This window comes from Colletotrichum acutatum, assembly GCF_030867785.1.
Source record: "Colletotrichum acutatum strain CBS 112980 chromosome Unknown BDZ83scaffold_123, whole genome shotgun sequence".
In the NCBI taxonomy this organism is placed as follows: domain Eukaryota; kingdom Fungi; phylum Ascomycota; class Sordariomycetes; order Glomerellales; family Glomerellaceae; genus Colletotrichum; species Colletotrichum acutatum.
In genome coordinates, this window is record NW_026849117.1 from 47,213 (window position 1) to 70,359 (window position 23,147).

At 53.7% G+C, this 23,147-nt stretch overlaps 11 protein-coding genes across 11 annotated transcripts; 4 read left to right on the plus strand and 7 right to left on the minus strand.

Moving 5' to 3' along the window:
* Positions 1–463: 463 nt before the first annotated feature.
* BDZ83DRAFT_680542 (cytochrome P450 monooxygenase) lies at positions 464–1,777 on the minus strand (the record flags this gene model as incomplete). Its single annotated transcript, XM_060511201.1, has 4 exons — positions 464–738; positions 821–987; positions 1,056–1,370; positions 1,439–1,777. 4 exons carry the CDS (start codon positions 1,775–1,777, stop codon positions 576–578), a joined length of 984 nt encoding a protein of 327 aa, XP_060360249.1. The 3' UTR covers positions 464–575.
* Positions 1,778–1,918: 141 nt separating this feature from the next.
* On the minus strand, positions 1,919–2,239 carry BDZ83DRAFT_563442 (cytochrome P450 monooxygenase; the record flags this gene model as incomplete). The annotated part of the gene is made up of 1 exon (XM_060503584.1): positions 1,919–2,239. A coding segment is annotated over one exon (321 nt), but the record flags the coding sequence as incomplete, so codon positions are not given.
* A 285-nt stretch (positions 2,240–2,524) lies between these two features.
* BDZ83DRAFT_635827 (C6 zinc finger protein) lies at positions 2,525–4,481 on the minus strand. Its single transcript, XM_060509207.1, has 3 exons — positions 4,192–4,481; positions 3,659–4,136; positions 2,525–3,597 (listed from the first exon to the last, which is right to left on the minus strand). The coding sequence occupies exons 1-3, from the start codon at positions 4,282–4,284 to the stop codon at positions 3,011–3,013; spliced, it is 1,158 nt and encodes a 385-aa protein (XP_060360251.1). The 5' UTR covers positions 4,285–4,481; the 3' UTR covers positions 2,525–3,010.
* Positions 4,482–4,967: 486 nt separating this feature from the next.
* BDZ83DRAFT_723043 (uncharacterized protein) lies at positions 4,968–5,779 on the plus strand (the record flags this gene model as incomplete). Its single annotated transcript, XM_060512523.1, has 3 exons — positions 4,968–5,048; positions 5,186–5,268; positions 5,329–5,779. 3 exons carry the CDS (start codon positions 4,968–4,970, stop codon positions 5,777–5,779), a joined length of 615 nt encoding a protein of 204 aa, XP_060360252.1.
* A 269-nt stretch (positions 5,780–6,048) lies between these two features.
* Positions 6,049–7,397, minus strand: BDZ83DRAFT_635831 (methyltransferase domain-containing protein). The gene is made up of 2 exons (XM_060509208.1): positions 7,240–7,397; positions 6,049–7,172 (listed from the first exon to the last, which is right to left on the minus strand). Exons 1-2 carry the CDS (start codon positions 7,260–7,262, stop codon positions 6,347–6,349), a joined length of 849 nt encoding a protein of 282 aa, XP_060360253.1. The 5' UTR covers positions 7,263–7,397; the 3' UTR covers positions 6,049–6,346.
* Positions 7,398–7,583: 186 nt separating this feature from the next.
* On the plus strand, positions 7,584–8,604 carry BDZ83DRAFT_708517 (transmembrane adaptor Erv26; the record flags this gene model as incomplete). Its single annotated transcript, XM_060511561.1, has 3 exons — positions 7,584–7,888; positions 7,963–8,196; positions 8,270–8,604. Exons 1-3 carry the CDS (start codon positions 7,819–7,821, stop codon positions 8,602–8,604), a joined length of 639 nt encoding a protein of 212 aa, XP_060360254.1. The 5' UTR covers positions 7,584–7,818.
* Positions 8,605–10,813: 2,209 nt separating this feature from the next.
* On the plus strand, positions 10,814–11,812 carry BDZ83DRAFT_588144 (short-chain dehydrogenase; the record flags this gene model as incomplete). Its single annotated transcript, XM_060506103.1, has 1 exon — positions 10,814–11,812. One exon carries the CDS (start codon positions 10,814–10,816, stop codon positions 11,810–11,812), a length of 999 nt encoding a protein of 332 aa, XP_060360255.1.
* Positions 11,813–13,541: 1,729 nt separating this feature from the next.
* Positions 13,542–15,635, plus strand: BDZ83DRAFT_539299 (dynamin family protein; the record flags this gene model as incomplete). The annotated part of the gene is made up of 2 exons (XM_060503386.1): positions 13,542–15,554; positions 15,612–15,635. Coding segments are annotated over 2 exons (2,037 nt in total), but the record flags the coding sequence as incomplete, so codon positions are not given.
* A 1,139-nt stretch (positions 15,636–16,774) lies between these two features.
* Positions 16,775–17,824, minus strand: BDZ83DRAFT_588179 (zinc-binding dehydrogenase; the record flags this gene model as incomplete). The annotated part of the gene is made up of 1 exon (XM_060506111.1): positions 16,775–17,824. One exon carries the CDS (start codon positions 17,822–17,824, stop codon positions 16,775–16,777), a length of 1,050 nt encoding a protein of 349 aa, XP_060360257.1.
* A 1,602-nt stretch (positions 17,825–19,426) lies between these two features.
* BDZ83DRAFT_723049 (uncharacterized protein) lies at positions 19,427–20,221 on the minus strand (the record flags this gene model as incomplete). The annotated part of the gene is made up of 2 exons (XM_060512524.1): positions 19,427–19,647; positions 19,750–20,221. The coding sequence occupies 2 exons, from the start codon at positions 20,219–20,221 to the stop codon at positions 19,427–19,429; spliced, it is 693 nt and encodes a 230-aa protein (XP_060360258.1).
* A 608-nt stretch (positions 20,222–20,829) lies between these two features.
* On the minus strand, positions 20,830–22,251 carry BDZ83DRAFT_588161 (beta subunit of N-acylethanolamine-hydrolyzing acid amidase-domain-containing protein; the record flags this gene model as incomplete). The annotated part of the gene is made up of 3 exons (XM_060506106.1): positions 20,830–21,607; positions 21,663–21,790; positions 21,847–22,251. The coding sequence occupies 3 exons, from the start codon at positions 22,249–22,251 to the stop codon at positions 20,830–20,832; spliced, it is 1,311 nt and encodes a 436-aa protein (XP_060360259.1).
* Positions 22,252–23,147: the final 896 nt, after the last annotated feature.

Genomic DNA, 23,147 nt, shown 5'->3' on the forward strand with positions numbered 1-23,147 from the left:
CAGCAGCATAGCAGGCCGTGGCCACGCCGGCGCACCCAGCCTGGCAAGTGCCGTGGGCTAGAGGGCCGGCACATGCAACAGGAATATCTGCTGTGAGAAAGATTTGGAATAAGTAAGATACCACTGTGGGAAGTTTTATCGTGATTTGGTGCCTCTGCTGTCTTGGTGTCGTTATCAAAGATGATTTTCCGTGCTGTGTAAGGTGGCAAAGACTTATTGGCAGGGAATTGTTTGACTTGCAATGTTTCCATGAATCGCCAATTCAATTAGATATATAGATATGTTTTCCAAACTTTCTCCGTTGATGCGACTGTCACAGGCCCAGAAAAGTAGTGTGCGTCATTGGATTGCTTTTCTGATCGGCCTCCTGTGGGAAAATATTCATGTTCGAAGCAGACAAAAAGTTTCACCCACGCGAAGTCGAAGCACGGAGCTAATCCATCTAAGATACAATACTACCATCCTCCTAAATTTGCTTCTCACTAGGATATCACTTACTGGTCTTGAACTTTATCCCTTGCTTCTAACACTTATCTGATCACCGTATGACGTTTCGAAGGAAGCTACGAAATAGTTCATTGCTCTTGTCGGGGTTTGAAGTACACCCACAAGGGAGGCTTGTCCCAGAAGAAGAAAACCTTTTGACCATCTGCCCAAGATTTGCTCTCCGGCGCCAGCTCCAAGTCGAAGTTCCAAATGATGCGGGCAAGAATCAATCTCATCTCGGCAAATGCAAGGCTAGATACGCATCATGTTAACAACCATCTTGGTCAAGACCTCAAGGACGAGGAAGAGCGCGTTCAAGTACGAGAAAACATACTTCATGCCCAAGCAATTGCGAGGGCCGTAAGAAAACGGCTGATGCAAGTTCTTCTGGTCGCCATCGAAACGCTTATCATCCAACCAACGCTCCGGGATAAACGCGTCCGGGTAAAGGAACTTGGTGGGATCGTGATACGCAGCATACTGCCAGATACCAAGAGTCGTCTGCATGGTATTTGATGTCAGCATAAAACTCAAGCAAGCCGCGTCGTCATGGAGGTAGGCAGACTCACCCCTCCAGTAACCCAATCCCCGGCGATCTGCGCACCGCTCGGAGGCGTCTGACGCAACAAGGCAATCGCAACGGCAGGATAAACCCGCATTGACTCTTTGAGAACAGCAAGCATGTAAGGGAGGCTCTGGACGCTGTTGACATCAATGTCCTGCTCGCTCTTGAATGCTGAGCGGACTTCGGCATTCAGCTTTGCGAGGACCTCGGGGTGGTTGCCCAAGAAGTATGTCGTTGCCGCGAGAGTCGTAGCAGTTGTCTCAGAGCCAGCAGTGGTGAGGAGGACCATGTTATCCCTCATCTCCATCGGAGACATTTCCTACACATCATATCTGTGAGACGAAAACGTAGGAAATTTGGGCTGTGAACTTGGTAGTTGGTACTTACGAGCTTCTCGCCGCTCTTCAACAAGGCTTGAACAAAGTCTGGCCGATCACCTCCGATGGCCAGCCGTTTCTTCAGATTCTCCTCCGCCATCACCTGGCTTAGATGCCGCTGCTTCAGCACATCCTTAGGGACAAAGAGGAGGAAGTAGAGAGGCTTTAGCACGGAGAAGAGAGGGAAGTCGCTAATGGCTTGAATCCATGGAATTATCTTCATGGACGCGAAGAAGCTATCCACCCACGGGTGCGAGGCCGAGTTCTGCAAACATCCAAAGGATTCGCCGAAGGCTAGATCCCCAATAATGTCAAAGGTCGTCCACTCGAACCACTTCGAAGCATCCATGGCCACCGTTCCACCTTTGCTGTGTTCATGTACTCTCTGGATGAAGAGGCTGATCCATCGGTCCATCAGGGGCTGTTGCTCCGCCATTGCTCGAGCAGAGAACGCGTGAGACAACAGTCGTCGTGCGGGCCCGTGCCTCTCGCGTGATGCCGAAATAAGGCTCTTGTCCATCTCTTCGTTGCCGTACTTTGGGTCTTTTCCGTTCTCGTCTTGCCCGCGCTTGAGGTGTCCACAGACATCCTTCCAAGCGTCAGCGTGTGCAAGTGCCAGCTCGTTGGGTCCAACGCGGACGACGTCGCCGTAGCGCTTGTGCAGTTCCAGAATGGTCAGGTGGGGAGTGCCTCGGAGGATGTTGATGGCTGCGGGTAGAGGCGTAGCTGCCCATAGCTTGGGTCCCGGGTAGTGGCGTAAGGGGTGGAAGAAGAGGTTGTAGATGACCGTTGCCACTCCATAGATGCTTAGCTGGAAAAGTGGTTAGCTTGGGCACGGCATTTGTCCTTTCGACTGGCATACCGCAGCCGCTGAAACAAGCAGCGACAGCGCGACTGAAGGCATCGCGAATATAACGACAGGCTTCGCTGCCACGACCGCTAAAAAAAGAGGGAGAATACGAGGATCAATTGGAATCTTGTGACGGAGATTGTAGTTTGGTGTATTGACTGTTGCTAGTAAAATAATGAATATCGATGCCGAGGGGTTCGATAAAGATATTTTTATTTCATGTCTATTCTCGCAACATCAACTCTAGTCGTCCGCCGAACGACGGCTTAAAAGTACAATGCTCTCTTATGAGTCCGGCCCCTGGCTCCGGCTCGGTTGCGCGACGTAGCCCGGCCCGCCGATCTCCCCGGATCTCGGGTCCCAGTTTCCCAGCCGGGGGCCGTTTCCCGAGCGGTGGATCCTGTCTTAACGGCTCCCGACCTATCGCGCGAAATCCATTGTAGCGTTCCGCTAATGAGAGTCGATGCATTTCATCTAATGCATGGTGCTTATTCTCCGACATTTCGGCACTAGGATCTACGTTGCTTTCCAGCTTACGCCATTTGCATACGAAAGGGTTGTCATCGGTTGGATGTCAGCGCTGTCCGTGAACCATTCGGGTGAACATGGGTGCTTGTAAAGCACGAGTCAACCTCCGGGATTATGGAGATTATACCGGCACGTCTGCGGGTGCTTCCTAATGGCCGAGGCGATTTGATAAAGCTGTGCGCCTGAGGTGTGCTTGAAGACGAATCAGGTCCAACTTGGCAATTCAACGACCCAAGCTCGATGCTCTTCATCGAGGGAGGCAAGTGCACCATCCTTGAGCCCCCGAACCCATTTTTCGGACCACCATCTTGCCGGAAGCCTTTGGATCATCTTGCAAAAGTACGTGTACACAACCAACGCTTCCTGTGACGCATGACGACCCTGGATCAAGGCGATCAGATCTCCCCTGTGGTCCGATACGTTGCTGATCCAGAGGAACCCGTGGAAAATATCTCTGCTTTCTGGGAACTCGGCCAGGACCGCAAAGGTTGCTTCAAGCTCTTCCGCGGCATGCAGATACGTTTCGTAATGTTCGTTCGAATCGACTTCTTTTATGCGGGCAAGCAAGGTGCTGAGGTATTGCTTCTTTGATGTCCTCTCACGATCTGCGAGCATTCCCATCGTATAGCCAATCACTGGATGGGTTAGACTGGTCGTGGTGTGCAGTGCCATTGACGCCAGCGCGATTGACCTTGATCCGTGGAAGAATACCATCCAGTCCGGGGATGATGTTTCTTTCCGACTCGGACGGCCAAAGAAGGCATCTTGGGGGTGTTCCGTCTGTGAGATGACTAGAAGAGTAACAGGGATATTAGCGCCACATATCTGTCGAGAGAAGCGAATAATGCGTACTATAAAACATGATGAACATTGAGTATAGGAAAAGGTTTTCTCGCATGGCGACATCTTCCACTTGATCTATATGGTGTATTGATGCAATAGTCGCCGCTGTCGATGTGTTGTGATGCTTCAGTGCATGTCGAAAGAGGGCTTCTTCTCGCGCTGGGTTCAGAGTTGCTAGGTGAACGGCAGACAGGGCCAATAAGCTCCGCATGACGAAGTCACAGCGGAACCCGATTTGCGCCGCATTTCTCAGCCAGAAAGTCCTGATCACAGGGCTGACTGTCAAGCTATCATATGTATAGAGTGTCCAGTGATGTATGAGTTCGAGATCAAGCATATTGAGATCAAGTGCTCCGTCCCTGAAGGAAAGACTATGAGACAGATTTGGTGTCGTAGTCTCTGTGGGAGGACATAGTTCCTTTGAAAGGAAACTGCAGGCAATAGCTTGCTTGGTGCATTGGCTACATTGCGGTCTTCGCTCATCACACTGTCCCGAGTAGCAGTCAGATCTGGGCTCAACCTGACTTGGGGTGGCCGCCTACTTTTACGTGCCTCGTCTTACAGGCAATACATCCCGTTCGAACCTTCTTATGAGCTCTCTTAGGCCCATGTCGTAAGGAAGGAAGGAGTTCCATGCCAAGGTCTGTCGTTTACAGCTCCGGTGGGCACTGATCCAGGGGCCAAAGGGCAAGCGTTAGATGCCGACGTCAGGGGTTGCTGCTGAAGAGTCTAACTGCATCAAGGCCGGCGGAAACAGGGAATGTTAGAACGAATGAAGATTTATTTTGATCAGAATGCGTTCTTTGAAAGGATTGCAGCGGACGGATGGCCTTGCGGTTGTGTTACTGACGACGGACTTACGGGTCCCGGGCAGGCGGGTTCGGATCACTTGGCCCCACTTCGTTCTCGTCGCGAGTCCGAAGTGGGGCTGCGCTTCGACTTAGACGGAGGACCAATCATGGTTAACGAATTGCGCGAAAGGCCTACAAGCTCGTGATCATTGAACAACTTGATGAGGGATCTCATGATTGTACATGAGGCCATCATTGTTTTTAAGCCCTCGTTTTCTTGTGAAATGTCTGCTTTGGTTCTGGCAAACCTATCCGAGGCCTGGCTTCGCAAGATGCTCCGACCTGGACCATGACGAGTATTACCTGGAGCCTCATGAAAGCTTCATGTCGTTGAGCTGTAAGTTGAACTCGCAGCTCTCTTCAAGTTATATTTGGAGCCAAGTTAGTAAATACTTGAGGTCCTACCCCCTGTTTCTAGTGTTCCTAGACGTCTTACCTCCAGCCCTGAGTATCAGAGCCCGGGACCCATGCATACTTCCCGGGCTTTAAGAGACACCGCTTCCCCTTCCGTTCCACCGTCTATTGCAAAGACCATCGCTCCTACCTCTGTACGAAATAGCCCTTTCTCCTGTACAACATGTCAATGGCTCTTGCAACCCAGATGCCCCGCGCCGTAGGACTCGCGACGCGATCGATTCTCCCACCAGTCAACGCTCGATGCATAGCAACTTCTCCTACTTGCCAGAAGTTTGTCTCTCCACGCCCAAATCGTCGCGAAGTTGCTCTTCCTACACAATCACAGCCCAAGTTCCTGGTGGAATACGCCGTGTAAGTATCCCAGTCCAGAGCGCATCACCCATGGGTTACTCCTAATCTGTGCTTCACTAGAACCACCCTCGACAAACTCGCCAACTGGGGTCGTCAGTCATCAATGTACCCAATGACATTCGGCCTCGCATGCTGTGCCGTAGAAATGATGCACATCGCCGGGCCACGATACGACCAAGATCGATTCGGCTTCATGTTCCGAGCGTCACCGCGCCAGTCGGATGTCATGATAGTCGCGGGTACCGTCACGAATAAGATGGCGCCCGCTTTTCGCCAAGTCTACGATCAGATGCCGGAACCACGTTGGGTTATTAGTATGGGGAGCTGCGCCAACGGCGGGGGGTATTACCACTACAGTTATTCTGTAGTCCGTGGATGTGATCGCTTGGTGCCGGTGGATATCTATGTTCCTGGATGCCCGCCGACGAGTGAGGCGTTGCTTTATGGGATGTTGCAATTGCAACGGAAAATGCGACAGGGAAGGAAGTCGAGGATGTGGTATCGCAAGTGAGCTGAAGAGATCCTCCTATTGATCTGTTATCTACACTCATTTTATCTCAGCTCCTTGATGAGTAGGAAAGAATGGAATACATTAGATACCTGGCTTTGGTGAGAAGGTCTTCATTAGAGGTCTGACAGTAGAAAAAAGCTTCATGATCCACAAGTAAGTGGGAAAGGGTTGCACTGCATGAGGCTAGGTACCTTGATGGGTTCAATCTTCAGGTAAAGGGGAAAGGGGTCATAGGATCCAAAGTTGCCTCATCTGTTATCTGCCACATCATGAGTTGGATGCTTGAGTTGTTGTCTACTTCGGCGAAGTCTCCCGAGGTATTACTGCATCCGTTGCTCAATTCCTGGTGTGGTCAGATGAATTTTCTTTTTGGCATTGCAAACCCGAGATCGTTGGTCTCTTAAGTCCGAATTCGTGAACAGAACGGTCTCAGATAGAGAACAGAGACTCTGAGAGGTAAATGAGGGTATCTGATTCGATTTTCGATCTCTAAAAGCAAGTTTTCCATTGTACCCCTGAACGCCATGCCATGCGACATCCCCGAGAACCCGCCAAAGGACCGTCCGCTTAGAAGGCGGTTCTGCGCTTGCGTCCAGTGTACTTGGAGGTAGACTTGACGACCTTTCCCTTCCTCTCCATCTGCTCCTTCTTCTTGACGATCCACGCCTTGCTCCCCTTCTTGATATCACCCTTACCACTCTGCTGGCTGGCCTTCCTCCTCGCATCCTCGACATCGACGTTGTCCATGCCGTCAACGACATTTGTGATGTCGCCTCCGCGACCACCCTCTGCGGTACCGCCGACAGTCAGCACAAGGTAGAGCTTGACATTCTTCGTCTCGGGGTCGTCCTCGAGCAGACCAGCGCCGAAGCCGGCCTTGACTGCGGCCTGGGTAATCATGTTGCGCTGGGTATCGTTCTTGGGGTAGAATTGGCACACAGCGCGACCGCCTCTGCGTAATGATGCGTAGAGGCCGTTGAAGAATCTGGTGAGGCGGCCCTCGGGCGAGGTGTCGCTGCTCTCGGCGTTGCAGAGCCATTGAATTGCGGAAATGCTGATCGCGGCGTCGAAGGAACCGGCGCGGAAGGGTACGCCCTGCCCGATATCTGCGAGGAGGAGATCGCCCTCTACGTCTCTTTGGAGAGCAATATCGAGCATAGAGGGTGACACGTCCATACCGACCCAGGTGTGTGGCCCGCCGTCTTCGGGGCCCTCGGCGGTGAGGATTTCGCCGGAGAGACCGCTGCCGCAACCGACGTCGAGGATGAAGGAGGGCTGCTTGAGGTCGAGGAGCTCGAGAGCACGGCGGGTCATGGATGCCTGAATATTTTGGATACGAGAACTCGTCGTGTACTTGCGGGCTTCGGAGTCATTGTAGTGGATGTCGGCCGCACTGAGAGCAGAGAGATTTGGTCAGCTGGAGGCACATGGCGGGGTTGGAAGGGAGGTCTGTAGCTTACAGGGTATCCTCAGGGCGCGACATATTGGGCAGTTTCTGGTAGAAGATTGACCTCGGTTGATCTTAACTGGAGACTCCCGTCAATATTCGCTTCAGAGCAGTCCGTCGTCACTCCGGCGCATCGAAGAATTGGGCGGTGAATTGTGTGTCGTGGGAAATCCTCAAAAATTCGCAACTGGGGGGTCACGGATAGTTATCGATAAGAAAACGGTCAATCACAATCAAGGGTTTATCGATAAGGATATGCTCCCCGCAGCCAGGGGTTGGTGGGGTCGAAGATAGGAGGATGCGTCCAATTAAACGATCGCTTATCTCATCCACCGCGGATCATGGAAACCCCCGAGTGCCCGTCCACTAAGGTACCCGACGCGCAAAGGCCACGCTTTCGCAAAGTGGATTTCACGACGCGCCCTGGCCAGCTCCGTCATAGCTTCAAGAGGCAATGTAGGGAGCTTCTGTGCGCAACCCTCCTACCCCGGCAGACCAATAATTCACCAACTTCACACATTCGCTCTCTTTATTTCCTACTTCACTTCATGCCACGTACTACGACGACATTCTAAACATCACATCCGTCACCATGTGGATTCTACCTTTGGTCGGCTACCTTGGCTCCATCGTGGGCTTCTGCTTCCTGACCCTCGCCATCGGTTCGTCTTGACCCCCCGATTCTCCCTTGGCACTCAGGTCGAGGATGTTTCCTTACTGACACCCTTGTGTCCAGCTTCCGGTCTGTATTACTTATCGGAGCTTGTCGAGGAGCATACCGTCTTTGCGAAACGCCTTCTTACCAAGTTGATTTATTCGGTCATTGTCCTGCAGTTGTTGCTATGCATCGTCGACCGATTCCCGTTCAAGTTGACCCTCATGGGAGTTATCTCCCACGTCGTCTACCTCGGCAACATGCGCCGCTTCCCTTTCGTTAGACTGACTGACCCTCTCTTCCTGGCCTCTTGTGGTATGTTTATGTGCTAGAGACTGACGAAAACACACTATACATTCACATTCGGAACTAACTTTTGATTGTCTAGTTCTGGTCCTCGTCAACCACTACCTTTGGTTCCGCCACTTCTCTGCCGCGCAGCAAAGATCGTATTCGAATATGCACTCTTACTACGACCAACCCGATGTCCCGAGCTTTACCGAGATCGCCTCATACTTTGGACTCTGCGTTTGGCTCATTCCCTTTGCTCTTTTCGTGAGCTTGTCCGCTAGCGACAACGTCCTGCCTACGATGGGAAGCGAAGACCCGCTGCGGGACTCCTCCGGCAAGAGCAAGCGCCAAGGTTTCGTCAAGTCTATCGTCGATACAGTTCTTGGTGCGCTCGCGGAAGTCTTCAGAACAGTCGGATGGGAGCGGAGTTGATCTTCTCATGGTGTCAGCGGTAAAATAGGCGAATTTCACATGCGGAGCATGTGGTGTGTACAATATGTCGGTAGACTACGATAACGACGGAATTATCAACCCTGAGAAGGAGCGAGAGAATAGATACCCGGAGATCTTCTCCAACCAAAAGGCCCCCTTTGGCGTTGTTCTGCCCGTGCGGCCCTTTTTCACTGAAGCTCAGCCAGCATTGTCTCAATATATGGACAAGTTGCGGATCGATTCCACAACACCTCACCATGAGGCCAGCCCAGCTGTCTAATTATGCTTTTACTACCCTATTAGCCATGACCTGCCACGCAAGCGACCGCCTCTGAAATATAGTGTTCTCGGACTGCGGCCACGGTGAGGGGGCCAATCAAGTCAATACACACAAGTACTCTGCATGACCACTGCAAGCGAGGTCCTTGTTGGCTGGAATTTGACACGTTCGGGCGGCCAAGCGGCAAAAGACCATCCTCGAAGGAGCAAACACAAACTCGGTGACAAGGTGCCAGGCTGTTGGCGCGGTCGATCATCGAACCTTTCTTTCCCCTCGCACTCTGTCATGGTCTTTTTGCACCGCAATCTCCAATGCGTTCGCATTCCTCCTGATACAATGGACAATCCGGTACCAGGAACGAACGTCCGTGCCTTGCAGTAGCCCTCGGGAGCCAAAAGTACCTGCCACGCCTGCGTACTTTTGCCTTGTTGATGTTGCAAGGTTCTTTTGAGCGGCGGTCCGCCGCCCGAGTCCCGGATCCCGGAGGCGTTGATAGGAGACAATCATCCGCGGCTCCGGACCTCATCATCATCATCACCATCATGGGCAACAACTTTCAGACTTTTTGTTCTTGTCCATAGCGAGGAGTCAGGCGCAAAAGACCCCGCTGGAAAGCCCCTGGTCTTTTTGTTGTTGAGGAGGAGGGCGAGGATGAAGAAGAGGAAGAGGAGGAGGAGGGTCCTCACGCTTCGCTCCTCATGGTGGTGAGGAGCGAGGATTTCGAGGAGCATTCATCATGACTACAAAAGCTGGGCTATCGAGCCAATTCTCCCCTTCATTCGGTCGCTCAATCTCTCATTGCAATTCACACATCTCATCTCAATCGCGGTCAAGACGAACAAGCCCCAAATTTCCACCCTCGAAGCCGCCAAGATGTCTTCCAACCAAGCTCATTCCCCCTTTCAATACACTATCATCCCCCGGCCCAGACAAGAACAATTTTCAAGCGCCTTCGCCTACGCTCAGACCAGCGGCTCTGTCAGTCTCAACACCTGGCTGACAGCCCCTCCTTCGGCGGCGCCGTTCCACAACATTGCCGCCTACCGATCGTCTACCTCCGCTTCCGGCGGCGGCGCAAACGTGCGGGGCTCCGCTCCGGCTCCGAGTAGCAACGGGGCGACGTGGGGTAGCGGGCACGGCCGGCAGAATTGAGCGCGTACCTTGGCCGCGTCGAACGCCGGACGGCAGCAGACGTTTACCTATAACGAGTGACGATGATGGTTTTGGGCGTTTTCAGGGACGGAATCTGGGATGGATAGATGGGCGTTGGGACAAAATAGCGGCACAGTTGTACATGCGTGAAGGCTTGCGAAACGGGATGGCTTATTCCAGATTGTGCTTTTCTTGGGATGCGATCGCAGGTTTTAGGACAGGCAATATTACCACATGTTTGGTCCACATATGCCAAAATGCTTCCAGATGACCCGTGCCGCAGGAACTTCTCCGACAGTGCCAATATAGTCCATTGACGATACTTGTTGGCGGTGGTATGATCTCTTAGAACCGTTAACTCCGTGCTTGAGGTCTCTCGTATAGGGAAAGCAAGACCCCCAACCCCCAATGAAGTATACCTATCTCCGGCACCACGTCCTTTACGAAGGATTACTGGGGTTTTACATGTAGCTAAACGGGGATCTATGGCCCCGAATCAACATGAAGCAGCCCATCCATCTCGTGCTTTGTGATCTTGGGGTGAACTAATTCCAAGACTATCCGTTCCAAGCGTGCTTCCAGTGAATGCGGGCCGCCTCACGTCTTACGTCCTTTAGTAGTGTTTATCCTTCGTATTGGTTGAGACTGATGGGTATATAGAGGCCGTCCCTGCGTTCTCATCATCTTGTCCGAGGGGCAGTTGCAAGCAATACCTTACTCTCTCATCCCAAACTAAGCATTACCAAACTATTCAGTACGGCACAGAAAGCTATAGCCATGTCTCCTTCTTTCAACAACGAAACCAAAGCGAGCGAGCTGGTGCCCATCTACGCCCCCCACATCGCCGGCAAGACGATACTCATCACGGGAGTCTCCCCGGGCAGCATCGGCGACAGCTTCGTCAAGCAAGTCGCCATAGCCAAGCCAGCCACACTCATCCTAGCCGGCCGCTCACCCTCAAAATTCCAACCCCTCGTCGACGAGCTCGCAACCACACACCCCGAGATCAAGGTCAAGCCCTTGACGCTAGACCTCACCTCCCTCGCCAACGTCCGCAAGGCAGCAGAGACGGTCACATCTTGGACAGACGTCCCTCACATCGACCTCCTCGTCAACAACGCCGGCATCATGGCCTCAGCCTACAGCCTCACAGAAGACGGCTATGAGAGCCAGTTCCAGACAAACCACCTAGGACACTTCCTCTTCACCAACCTCATCATGCCCAAGATCCTCGCCTCCTCTTCCTCCCCGCGCATCGTCAACGTCAGCAGCAACGCCCATAGGCTCGGCCATGTGCGCTGGACGGACTATAACTTCAACGAGGGCAAGCACTACGATAAGTGGGTGGCCTACGGGCAGTCCAAGACGGCCAACAGCCTCTTCTCCATCGCCCTTGCTGAGAGGCTGGGCACATCAAAGGGTGTGACGGCGTTTAGTCTCTGCCCGGGGTACGTCCCTACGAACCTAGCCGCGCACGAGGCGCATGACTTCCCCGGGTTTCTGGAGGCACTGCGTAAGGCTGATGTGGTGGTGGGGAGTAAGTATATGTGGGGGATGGGGGATATCAAGCCCAAGGATATGGACCAGGGTGCCGCAACGCACGTGTTTGCTGCGTTTGATCCGGAGCTGAAGGAGAAGAATGGGGAGTTTCTTAGTGATTGCCGTGTTGCTGATCCTTGGAAAGAAGAGGTGTACCCGTGGGCTAGGAGTAAAGTCGATGGGGAGATGCTGTGGGCTTTAAGCGAGAAGCTTGTTGGGCAGGAGTTCAGATACTGAGATGGCTTATGTGTATTCTCTCCCCCTTCCAATAGAATACGGCTGTGAATAATACAACTTTCATCTCAAAACCATTACCCGCAGTAGCCGAGCGGTATACAACCTGTAGAATCAGGACATGGCACAACGACCGAGATTCACAGGAATTCGAACCTCACAAGTTCGGATTCTGAACTTTTGCTTTTTTTTTTCCTCATGAAATCGTCCCCAGCCTTCGCTTACTCATGCTTCCTTGTCCTTTGCTATTCCTTAGAAATCCGAACGCTGTTGTGCTTGATGCCTTGGGGGTTTAGGGGGTTGCGGAGGTGAGCATTAGTAATGATATAAGTGCCTAGGTAGAAATCCATAAGGACTGAGAGCGATTGAGGACGTGATGTTCGAGGGTCTCGGCGGACCTTGGAAATAGAGGATGGGAGGGTAGCTTCAGCCACATCTTTTGAGCACTCGCCACAGTTCCAGAAGGCCCGTAGCACAGCCACATAGAGGGGTATCTCAACTTACCTAATCACTCACCCGGGGCGACCAGACTGCTTAGCCACAGTTTTCTCTACACAGCCACTATACTCCAATCGTTTCACCGGCTGATCCTTGCAGTCCAACGAGTGGCGAAAAAACAACCACCAACAACATCTTGGCGTTGAACGTCGTCGTCTCTAGCACCACGTTGGCTGGCTCAAAATCCTCCTCACACCGGCCTAGTCGGATTTACCCGAGCTCTGATTGGGGCTTCGAGTGCCTCCCGACGCGTACGCTCGTCATGCGTAGGGTGAGACCAGGCGAAGAAGCGAGAAGAAGTGCGACTTTGCGGCGGCCGAGTCAACAAGTTTGACAGGAAAAGTGTGCCTCCATGGCCCTCCACCTCCCACCGCGGGCTTCCTGGACGTGCCAGACAGGGAAAATGAGGCTGTGCCACTGCCGAGCTACCGACGTCATTCGTCCAACCTCGACACAAACGCGTTGGTCCCCGTCCCAAAGTTCGGTGGCTTTGCGCACATGGGATTGCTTTCAGCTTTCTCGCTGCTGTTCAAAGTCTTTTTCGCCCTGCATAATGGAGACCGAGTGGTCCTCTAGGCTCTAGCCCACAGTATCCATTCCGTCAACCTCGACTGGTCTCGGCTCTGCTATCCGACGCCGAGTGACAGACGAAATTGCAGTATCCGTATTGCCGTCGGCGGGCGAAAAAGGGCCCAAACGGATGCCTCTTGTTTGCTGGGCTGCCTCAAGCCAAGCAACATCCATGGAATGCCAACTCTAATATCGCCGTACCGCCGTATGCCCCGGTGGCGACGCGGAAGTAGGCGAAGCTTTGCCCTTTCCCCACGCCCCAAGGTCGTCACTGAGGGCTGACGACGCGGCTTTGCGACGACTTGGAGCCCAGATCCAGGCACCCTTTCATGGCTATTGGACACACTCTCACCTGAGGGGCATGTGATGTTCGGTCGAGACACGTCTCGCGCCGCAATGCAGGCTTGCGCTGCGTAACTGCGTAATCCCACATAAGCTTGTTTGTTCTTTCGTATTTGGACTGGGCGAACAGTAGTCTCCTCTTAAAAGGCTCTCCCTTCCCAGTGTTGTGCTCGCACCCTGTTCTTGAGGTCCAAGACTTTTCCTTGCGCAATCGCCCACACCACACATCTATCGAGACCAGACTGTGATGGGATCACTGTACGAGGTTCCAGAAACCAGTCGTCACCGCCCAACTAACGTCTCTCTCAGACCCGAACGCGACATGGCTCCGAACATCGACTCGGCGCTGGGGACGGCGGACATGGCGAATGAGCAGCGCGGCCTTCTCGAGCTCATTGACAAGCTGCAGTTTGCTCAGCTCGACAACGTCAAGCTTCCCCAGATCGTCGTTGTTGGCGACCAGTCCGCGGGAAAGAGTTCCGTCCTCGAGGCCATCACTGGCACCCCATTCCCTCGCGATGCCGGCGCCTGCACACGCTTCGCAACCGAAATCCGCCTACGCAGGTCGGCCGAAGCGAGTCTCAACGTCTCCATCATCCCCGACAAGAACAAGCCTTTCAGAGATCAGGAGCGGCTGAAGCAGTTTGGCGGCGCCGTCGACACCGACATGTCCTTCGAGTCTCTGATGAGATCTGCGGTGGAAATGATTGCTCCCAAGAACATTCCGGGCAGATTCGCCGCCCGCGACATTTTGGTGGTTGAGAAGAGAGGTCCCGACATGCCTCTTCTCACTCTTGTTGATCTTCCCGGTCTCGTCAAGAACGCCAACAACGACCAGTCGATGGACGACATCAAGACGATTGAGACGCTTTGCGAGCGATACATGAAGAGCTCCCGCACCATCATCCTTGCCGTCGTTGGCGGCAATACCGACTATGTCCAGGCGCCTATTCTCACAAAGGCACGCCACTTCGATCCCTCGGGCAGCCGTACCATTGGTGTTCTGACAAAACCCGATCTTTGCGAGTCCATCGGCCTGGAAGACAAGTTCATCGAGCTCGTCCAGAATAGAGACAAGCAAAACTACTTCAAGCTCGGCTGGTATGTCCTGCTGAACCCTGGACCCCGCGATCAAGGCCAGCCTTGGCCTTCAGCCCGCGAACGTCGCCAACGTGAGGAGGAATTCTTCGGCCGCGGGAAATGGCGTGCTCTTCCCAGCTCCATGTGCGGTGCCAATGCGCTCAAGCAGAAGCTGAGCGTTCAGTTGCAACGTCACATTGGCCGCCACGTCAAGACACTTCGCAAGCAGATCCAGAAGGCGCTCGACGACTGCGATTCGGAGCTCAAGTCTATGGGCACCGGCAAGGACACCGTTGAGGAGATGCGCATCGAGCTCGTTGAGCTCTTCTCCAGCTCCAAGGAACTGGTTATCCCCGCCGTCTACGGTTTCTACAAGAACCCTCCTCGCAAGAACTTTTTCCGTGCCACAGCCGATCCTCGCGGTACTCCCGCTCAGAACTTGCGTGCCCGCGCCATCGAGGAGAACGAGAAGTTCTCCCACCGCATCCGCCAGAACGGTCGCAAGTTCGGCTTCTCGTCATCCACTGCACCCGGTACCGCAGACGGTGTTACTATCAGCGACAGCAGCAAGAGAGAATTTGTCGGTAGAGAAGTCGAGATGCTTCTGCGACAGATTCGCGGTTCCGAATTTCCGATGGACCCCAAGCCTCGCGCTGTCTACATGCTCTTCCAGAGCTACTCAGAAAACTGGCCAAAGCTCGCTCAAGAGCACAAGGACAATCTCGGCGTCGTGTGCAATGAGTTCCTCAGTGAGGTCATCGACTTCGCGTGGCCTCAGCGCATGCGCGAGCCTCTGCGCTACCAATTCCTCGATGTTCAGATGAAGAAGCTGCTGGCCGACGCACAGGTCGAGCTTGAGCACCTGACGCAAGACATGAACCTCGAGATCCAGCCGTACGACCCCGAGTACGAGGAGCGTCTTCGCAAGTGGCAGATCGAGACCACCAAGGATGGAGCTACCTACACCGAGGCGCAAGAGGTCTGCGAAAAGATGTTGATCTTCTATGAACTTGCGGCCAAGACCTTCATTCGCAACACCATTACCCAGGTTGTTGAAAGACATTTGTTGCAGGGCATGTACAGCATTTTCAACTCTGTTGAGATTCTCGGCATGCCTGCCGAGACGGTCGAAGCTATCGCCGCCGAGAACAAGGAGACGCGCGACCGCAGGATGACGCTCAAGACGCAGAAGACTGCGATCGAGGAGGCCCGCGACATTTGCGCCAGTTTGGCCATGCGGAAGGAGTTGAGGATGGTAAGTTACAGCTGTTCAGCCCCTTCACAACCGAGTATGCTAACGTTTGCTTCACAGTACGCCGACGAAGACCGCGATCTAGAGGACAACAGTTCCGACTCAGACGAGGACAAGCCAAAACAGGCAACCACGCGCAAGCCCGTCAGCAACAACGCCAGTCCAAGCCGCGAAACTACTCACCGCTCAACACGTTCTCGTGATGAGCGCGAAGAGCGTCCCTCAGCGAGAACACAGCCTACTGAGTCGGCGACCAACGGCTACTCTTACGGCGGCCACCAAGCACCCGCACAGGCTCCTCCCGTCCCGACCTCCCGACCGGAGCGCGCCGAGCCCGCTAGGACAAACACCAGCACGTCGCAGTGGGAGGAGGAAGAGTACTACAGGGCTCCTTCCTCCCAACAGGCTTCCGCGCCGGCCCAGGCACCTCCCCCGCCCCCTCGTCCCCAGAAGCTGAGACCTGAGGATGCGGCATCGGATGCGTATAGTCATCGCTCGCAGTCATCGATTTCAGAGCAGCAGCATGCTAATGGCTATGGGGGCTACTATGACGCCAATGAGCATACGCCCTCGTCTACGAGACGTGTGACTGCCAAGAAGCTGTTTGGTAGAGGTTAAGACCAGGCAAGCTGATAGATGAAAGTTTTCCTAGCTGGTTCATGGGATTCAGGATTTAGCGATGCTGCTTTTTGGCGTTTAGTCAGATAATCCGGATTTCTGTCTTTAGACAGGGGGCTTGGAGATAGGGAGACATGGGACGGAAACTTGCTAGATGCAGTGGCATGAATTTAGACAGTACTTCGTATGATACCAGACTTTAGAATTATACACAATTTCAGCTGACAAACCTGGCAAATGTGACTCCCGAGCATGAGCTTCGCGATGGCAGTTATGGGTGACCGCTGCGAGACCTTTTAGCATCGTATATGACACACATAGACTAGTCTGCTTGCAAGACTGTGCGTCTCTCGTATTCTATTTTTAAGCACCTATCGTGACTTGGGTGTGTTGGAAGAAGTAACTTCATAGTCGAAAGCCTTCCCGGCGATTTCAAGGCAGCATAATAGTAGAGTCAAGAGGTACAGCAGAGGGGAAGTCCACGGTCACAACACGACTTCATTTTTGGTTCATTAGTCATCAATTGTCATTATAGTATACATCTAATATGCTTTTCCCATCCTGTTGTGCAATGCAATATTTCCATCAATCCATACTTGGCTCTCTTACTCCTGGGCAATCTTCAAGACAGCCTTGCCAAAGTTCTGGCCGGTAAGCATGCCAATGAAACCCTCAGCAGCCTGGTCAATGCTATCCGTCTGGTGAATCTTGACCTTGAGCTCGCCGTTGGCAATCATGGGCTGCACCTTCTCCTGGAAAGGCTTGTACTTCTCGGGCGACAAGTTGACGAGGAAGCCCTGGAAGGAGAGCTTCTTGGCGACGAGGTGGAAGAGGCCGCGGACGCCCTTCTGTTGCTCGCGCGGGGTGTTGTAGTCGGAGATCATACCGCAGCCGATAATGCGGCCCTGCTGGTTGAAGGACTCGAGGGCGGCCTCGAGGTGGTCGCCGCCAACGTTCTCAAAGTACATGTCGATACCCTGGGGCGCGAGGCGCTTAAGGGCGTCGTGGGGAGACTCGGTCTTGTAGTTGAAGCCGGCGTCGAAGCCGAGCTCGTTGAGGATGAAGTCGAGCTTCTCGTCGCTGCCGACGGAGCCAATGACCTTGACGCCCTCAGCCTTGGCGAGCTGACCAACAATCTGGCCGACGGCGCCGGCGGCGGAGGAGACGAAGATGGTCTCGCCCTTCTTGGGCTTGCCAATGTCGTAGAAGCCCTCGTAGGCGGTCATACCGGGCATGCCGAGAGCGCCGACGAAGAGAGGGAGGTCGACGTTGTGGGTGTTGGGGACCTTGAAGAAGCCGGGGAGGAACTTGGCGGGAATGGCGGCGTACTCGGCGTTGGGGCCCATGAAGGAGGTGACGAGATCGCCGGCGGCGAACTGGGGGGCGTCGGAGCGCTCGACGCGAGCGACGATGGAGGAGACGATGACGGCGCCCTGCTCAAAGGGAGGGATGTAGGACTTGCCGGCCTCGGCGGGCCGCATGCGGCCGCGCATGTAGGGATCGAAGGAAGAGTAAAGGACCTTGATGATGATGCCGCCGTTGAGGTCCTGCTCGAGGTCGATAGGGCGATCCTCGGTGACGAGGTCCTGGCCGGCGACAGGCAGGCCCTTGGGGACCTGCTTGAAGATGAAAGACTTGTTGGGAGTGGGAGCCATTTTGGATATGTGTGTATGGGAGTGTCTAAGTGACGGGTATCAAGAACTGCAATATTGAATGGATAGGATGTATAGGGAAGAGGTGTAAGTGATTCCTTCAAATCTCAGCTGGAAGATATGGGATTGTCTTCGTGTTAAATATATCGTAGACAGAGACCACCAGCTCCATGTCATGACGAATCCCGTCAAAGAGTCCATCGGGCCCGCGCCGGGTCCGACCCTGTGGTTCGCTTGGAACGGTTCAGAGTCCAGCTCTCCTCCAGCTTCCTAGCAAACACGGGGCGACGGAAGGCATTGGAAACGGTAACGTCATGATGGAAGAAGTGCCAGGAGGGGCACCCACTTTGCTTGTTCGACCGGTGGAGATTCTTCGACAGCCGGGGGGTCGCCGGCATTGGCCATGCCCATCAGGCCGTGTTTTGTGATGGAAAAAGGATAGCGGAATTGTCAATCGGGACTTGGCCGCTGTTGCCCCCACGGACCCTTTCTTTTGATCTGTCAGCAGCAGCACTTAAACATGGGCGCTAGATTTTTTCTACCTTTCCATTTGCCCCTCCATCTTTTTTTTGGTGAAAGGTGCCGCGGTTCATGGCGGGGCATGTCCCTCTTTGAGACGCGGAAACACATACCAGATGTCGCTTGGGTAGGCGGTGTGTCTGAGAGGTTCAATCAAGCTCATCGATGTCACTACGAAGGCTACTCAAGACTAGGGTCTCTCGAATTCTCTGATCTGCGGTCAAGATCGCTTCGTCAATCGTCGTGGACTTTGACTTGCACAGCTCCCGCCATTGTTGTTTGGTGGGCCTGCTTGCTGTATCTTTCTTCATGGTTCGAAGAGTTGACGTTTCAATGGGATGGCCGCGGCCCAGGGAACTCGAGTCAGGGTGAGGCTCATCACTGACTAGTCTTGACCCAATCTTGATTGAAGTCGCCTCTCGATTCTCCAAAACGTGCCACAAGAAAATCTCTACCCCGTACCAATGAAGCAATGATGACAAAGCACAAGCTCAATGCCGTTGTTGTTCTGGCGCTCGACCACCCGGAGGTGGCTGCCCCTTTCGGTGGAGGAGGGCCCCGATAAAATAAGAACAGCGCAGAAAACATCGGTAGTCGCCTGAGCCGTGCCGGTTGGCAGGTCCGCGGGGCGAGCGGCCGAGGCTTAGTACACCGTACGGTGCTGCCAACTGGGTCATTAATTCGTAGAATCGTGGGTATCCGCAACGAGTCTGGACCACGTCTGCTGGGTGACAGGAGCCGAGGTCCGTTTCGCGCTTTGTTGGTGGACAGCAACGGGATTCTGGCGAGGAAAACGGGGTCCGGGGCAATTGTTGGCGTGTCGCTATGTTCGGTTGAATGATTGCCCCAGTGTCAAGCAGTTTCGACCCAGCTTTCTCTTCGTGATGGGATTCTGATTTCAAAGCCAAATTTCCGCCTGGATTCCACTCCTTGCCTCGCACTCAAACGGGAGACCCCCCCCCCCCTCCGCATCGTCGATCATTCATTGATTGTTCTCGAAGTCTCGAAATCTCCGATAGCCCTGAACCTCAAATCGTGGGCGGTAAAGCTGGCCAGGGGCTCTCCCTTGTTCCAGAGGCAGCGCAGTCAAGCATCGGTGACGGGATGCAGGTGCTTTGCTAGCATCCTCGCTTGGCCTCGGACTGTCGCCGCTTCTCGCACTTCGCGTTTCTCGGGCGCGGTATCCGCTGTAACTGTGACCAGTTGGACACCTTTGCGGCCATCGTCAACCCAGAACTCCTCGTAGCCCGTCGCCTCGAAGCCCATTTTCTCAAAGCATCTTCGTCCTTCTGGCGTTGCTGTGAGTGCTGTCAAAATGTCAGATCACATCGATATCCCCCATCCCGAAAAGATGCGTGTCAATCAAAGGCCTGCAATGCCAGCATGACCAGCCATCACGAATCACTTACCTGAATAGCCGATGATCGACCATCCCTTCCTCTCTGCAGCAGCTACGACAGCCCGCATCGAAGTCTCGGCGAATCCTCGTACCTTGCCCCGCGCTTCAGGCACATCGAACCTCTCGACGTGAAAGACGTGCAGCCCAACCTTTGAACGCTCGTCACCGTCGCGAGGGAACATACTCTCGGCATCCACTTCCACTTCTTTGATCTCGCCCGCCAGCAAGTCCCGCCACGCAGGCGCCAGGATCGGGAGTGCAATGACAGCGCCGACGAGTGTCTGGGTGCTGCCGCTATCCCCGGCATCGGCAGGGAGGTAGAAGCAAGTTGCCAGCTCGGGCGCCGCTGTCGTCCAGCTCCGGAGGCGGTCCCAGGTCAGCGGCGCGGGGTACATGTCTTGGTCGGACGCGAAGATGCCCCTGAGGACTTGATCTGTCATTGGGGCCTGATTCAGAGCAGGAGCTGGTGCTGGTGCTGGCATTTCGGCGGTCTTTCTGTTCGGCTTCGATAGGAGCCGTGATGGGAAAAAGTGGCGAAGAGGTGGTTTGTGGTTGTTGGGGTGCGGAAGTGTCAAGATTTCGATCATGGAATTGGGATTGCGGTGCTGGGCAGATGTTCCTTCTTGGCTTCTTTCTGAGGGCGACATGGTGCTGGCTCGCTCCTGGAAGGCGCTGAAGAAGCTACGCTGCAGGTGTTCCCCACCCAGCGTCGCCTACAACGTGTGAGCTGAGCCCAAGCACATTTCACTTACACCAAGGTCTCTCTCATAAAGGCACAGCTCGCAGTCACCACCTCATCGTTACAGCCTTGAGTGGCTTTTCTTGGTGGCATGCTCTGTTCTCATGACTCTTGTCATCCTTACATGACATTATTCTCATGTACCCCATACCCTGTGCCCATCTATACAACTTCCCTGCACTGCCGGCTTTTTGTTGGGCTCATGTGCAAATGCAAAAGCCTGGTGTTGATGTGGTGCCTCCCGCAAGCACAAGAACTCCTTTCCTTGGCATCCTCCTAGCACAGTCAGACCAACAACGGTGCTGTGCAAACTCCAGCTGCTTCCTCTCTTGGTTGCACAAGGGCCAACGACTACATTTCGTCGCCGAACTCAAACATTGCGAGAGGGTCAGGGCCACGAGAGATCCAGCGGATCTGACCAGTCAGAGGGTCCATGATGCACATGAAGTGAGTCGACTCGTTGGTGGTAGGATAGGTAGCGATCCAGTTGCGTAGTCTGGCCTCATCAACCCCAGTCATCTCGCCAGATTTGCTGGCCTCGGCATCAAGCTCCAGATCCGTGCAGCAACTATTCTGCTTGGCCCAGGTGATGTCATTTCCGTTGGTGATACCTCGGACATGTCCAATCCACTTATCCTGGAAGGCATTCTGACGATCTGCAGACGCCTCGATCCAGTCCTCAGATTCCATGAGCTTTGCCTGGATAGGGTCGGCGCTGTGGCGTACAGTCATGCGGCCACAGCAGTGTCGATGGTCAGGGTCATGATTGCACTGAATCTGAAAGACACTGCTCGTCTTGATCTTGCCGTCACGAAGGTCTTTAAGGATGTTCACTACCTCTCTGCCATCGCAGAGGGTCAGGTAGCAGGGCGACGCCTTGGAAGAGGCAAGCTTCTTGCCGATGGACCTGATGAGAGTGAGCTTTTTGCTGTCCTCAGGGGGATTGGAGTTCTTGGTATCATAGGCATTGGCATTCTTGGTGGAGATATCCTCATTGAGGATAATACGGCGGAGCATCGAGGGGACAGACTCGCGCAAGCCAAAAAGGACCTTAATTCGGTGCTTCATAAGGCAGCCTGCACCACACTCATAGTTTGGGCGGAAATTGAGAGAGACTGATAGGCCTTTGCTAAGATAGATATTAGCCAATGTCGGTCTACAATAGAAAAGCAAAGGCAGCTTACCGGACACCAGTCAGCATGCCGACAAAGCCGGCATAGGTGACTGATCTGGCAATCACCTCATTCGAGCCATTTCTCGTATCGACATATTCAATGATGACAAGGATATCACGCAGGATATCCATGCCCCACTGTGATGGACTGTCAGCGCCAGATATCCTTCGTGGGAAAGGGGAGGGAACCATACCTCAAGAGTCCGAAAGTGCATCAGACGGTCAGGATCGCCATCAACAGCCTTGCGCTCGGAGTCACCCCGGACTAAGGCAGCTCCAGATGTGCAACCAAGCATCAGGTCAAGAAAGGTATTGAGTGCCATGAGCTGGTGAGCGGGGACGCCAGCGACCTCAGCGATGGACTTGATCTCCTTGGTCTGCTCAGGATCAAACACCTTGCGGAGGGTAAACCGGGAAGTAAACTTGGCAAAGCCAGACAGGCCCTGTGGGAAGATCGCCTCAATCACCTCATCAAAGAGGGGGCTCACTTCTCTTATCTTGGGAGCAAGATCTTTGGCGAGCTTAATGTAGCGCTTTTCAGCAGGCTTGCCCATGTCGATCTTGTAGATGGGGATGTCATCAGGCTTGAGTGTGAGCATAGTCGGGAAGGCAGTGCCATTCTCATGAAGCGTGTCTTGCAGCAGGTTGAGGGGCTCCCAAGCAGCTGCCATCTTGAGGGTATTGCGCTCTATGTCGGAGTCGGACTCAGGCATCAACTTGGATGAAGCCGCCATTGCAACACGCGTTTTGGGCGAATAATGAGATGGACTGGATGTGTCAGATTATTTCGGGCAGCAGGAAATGGAAAAAATTGAATGGGGCCTTACTGTGATGACGATAATGTGAATTGCTGATCAGGCCTGGGGCCTTGTCTTCTGTGTCGATATTAGTATTGATGAACGAGGTAAGGTTGATGACGACGACGTCAGAGTAGCCACCAAAGATAAAAGCCGAAAATGCCCTTCTCACACGATGCCAGTAATGGTAAGTAGGTAGCTATGAAGAATATTATGGTGTTTGGGTCGGGTATCACAAAGGGGAGGAGGTACGCAATGTGGTAAAAAGGTGTGGTGGAGGAGAAAGACGAGTAGTCCAGGCAGGCAGTGAGATGGGTTTCTGGGTGAGGGCAGGTCGTAGGCGAGTACAGGAAGGCGCGTCTCAGAACAATATTGTTTGACTTTCCTTCCAGATAAAATTGGGGTTTCGAACTCATTTATCAAGGCAGGAGCAACCAGATCGGTATCTTCTAGCCCCTCCTTACCCAAGGGGAAGAGAAAGAGTATGGCAGTTGAGTATCTGAATCCTAAGTGGGAATGAGTTAGTGAGATAGAATGTGTCAACGACGCCTCTGGGAATCAGCAGAGATGCCAGTCTGAGAACCTGGGGCAAAAGAGAAAGTACATGAAGTTTTGAGGCAAAGACGACGGCCAAGAGGGGGAGAGGCTAGATCCTCAGACTCCAGTCAACAGACGTCATTACCGAAGACATTGTTTAA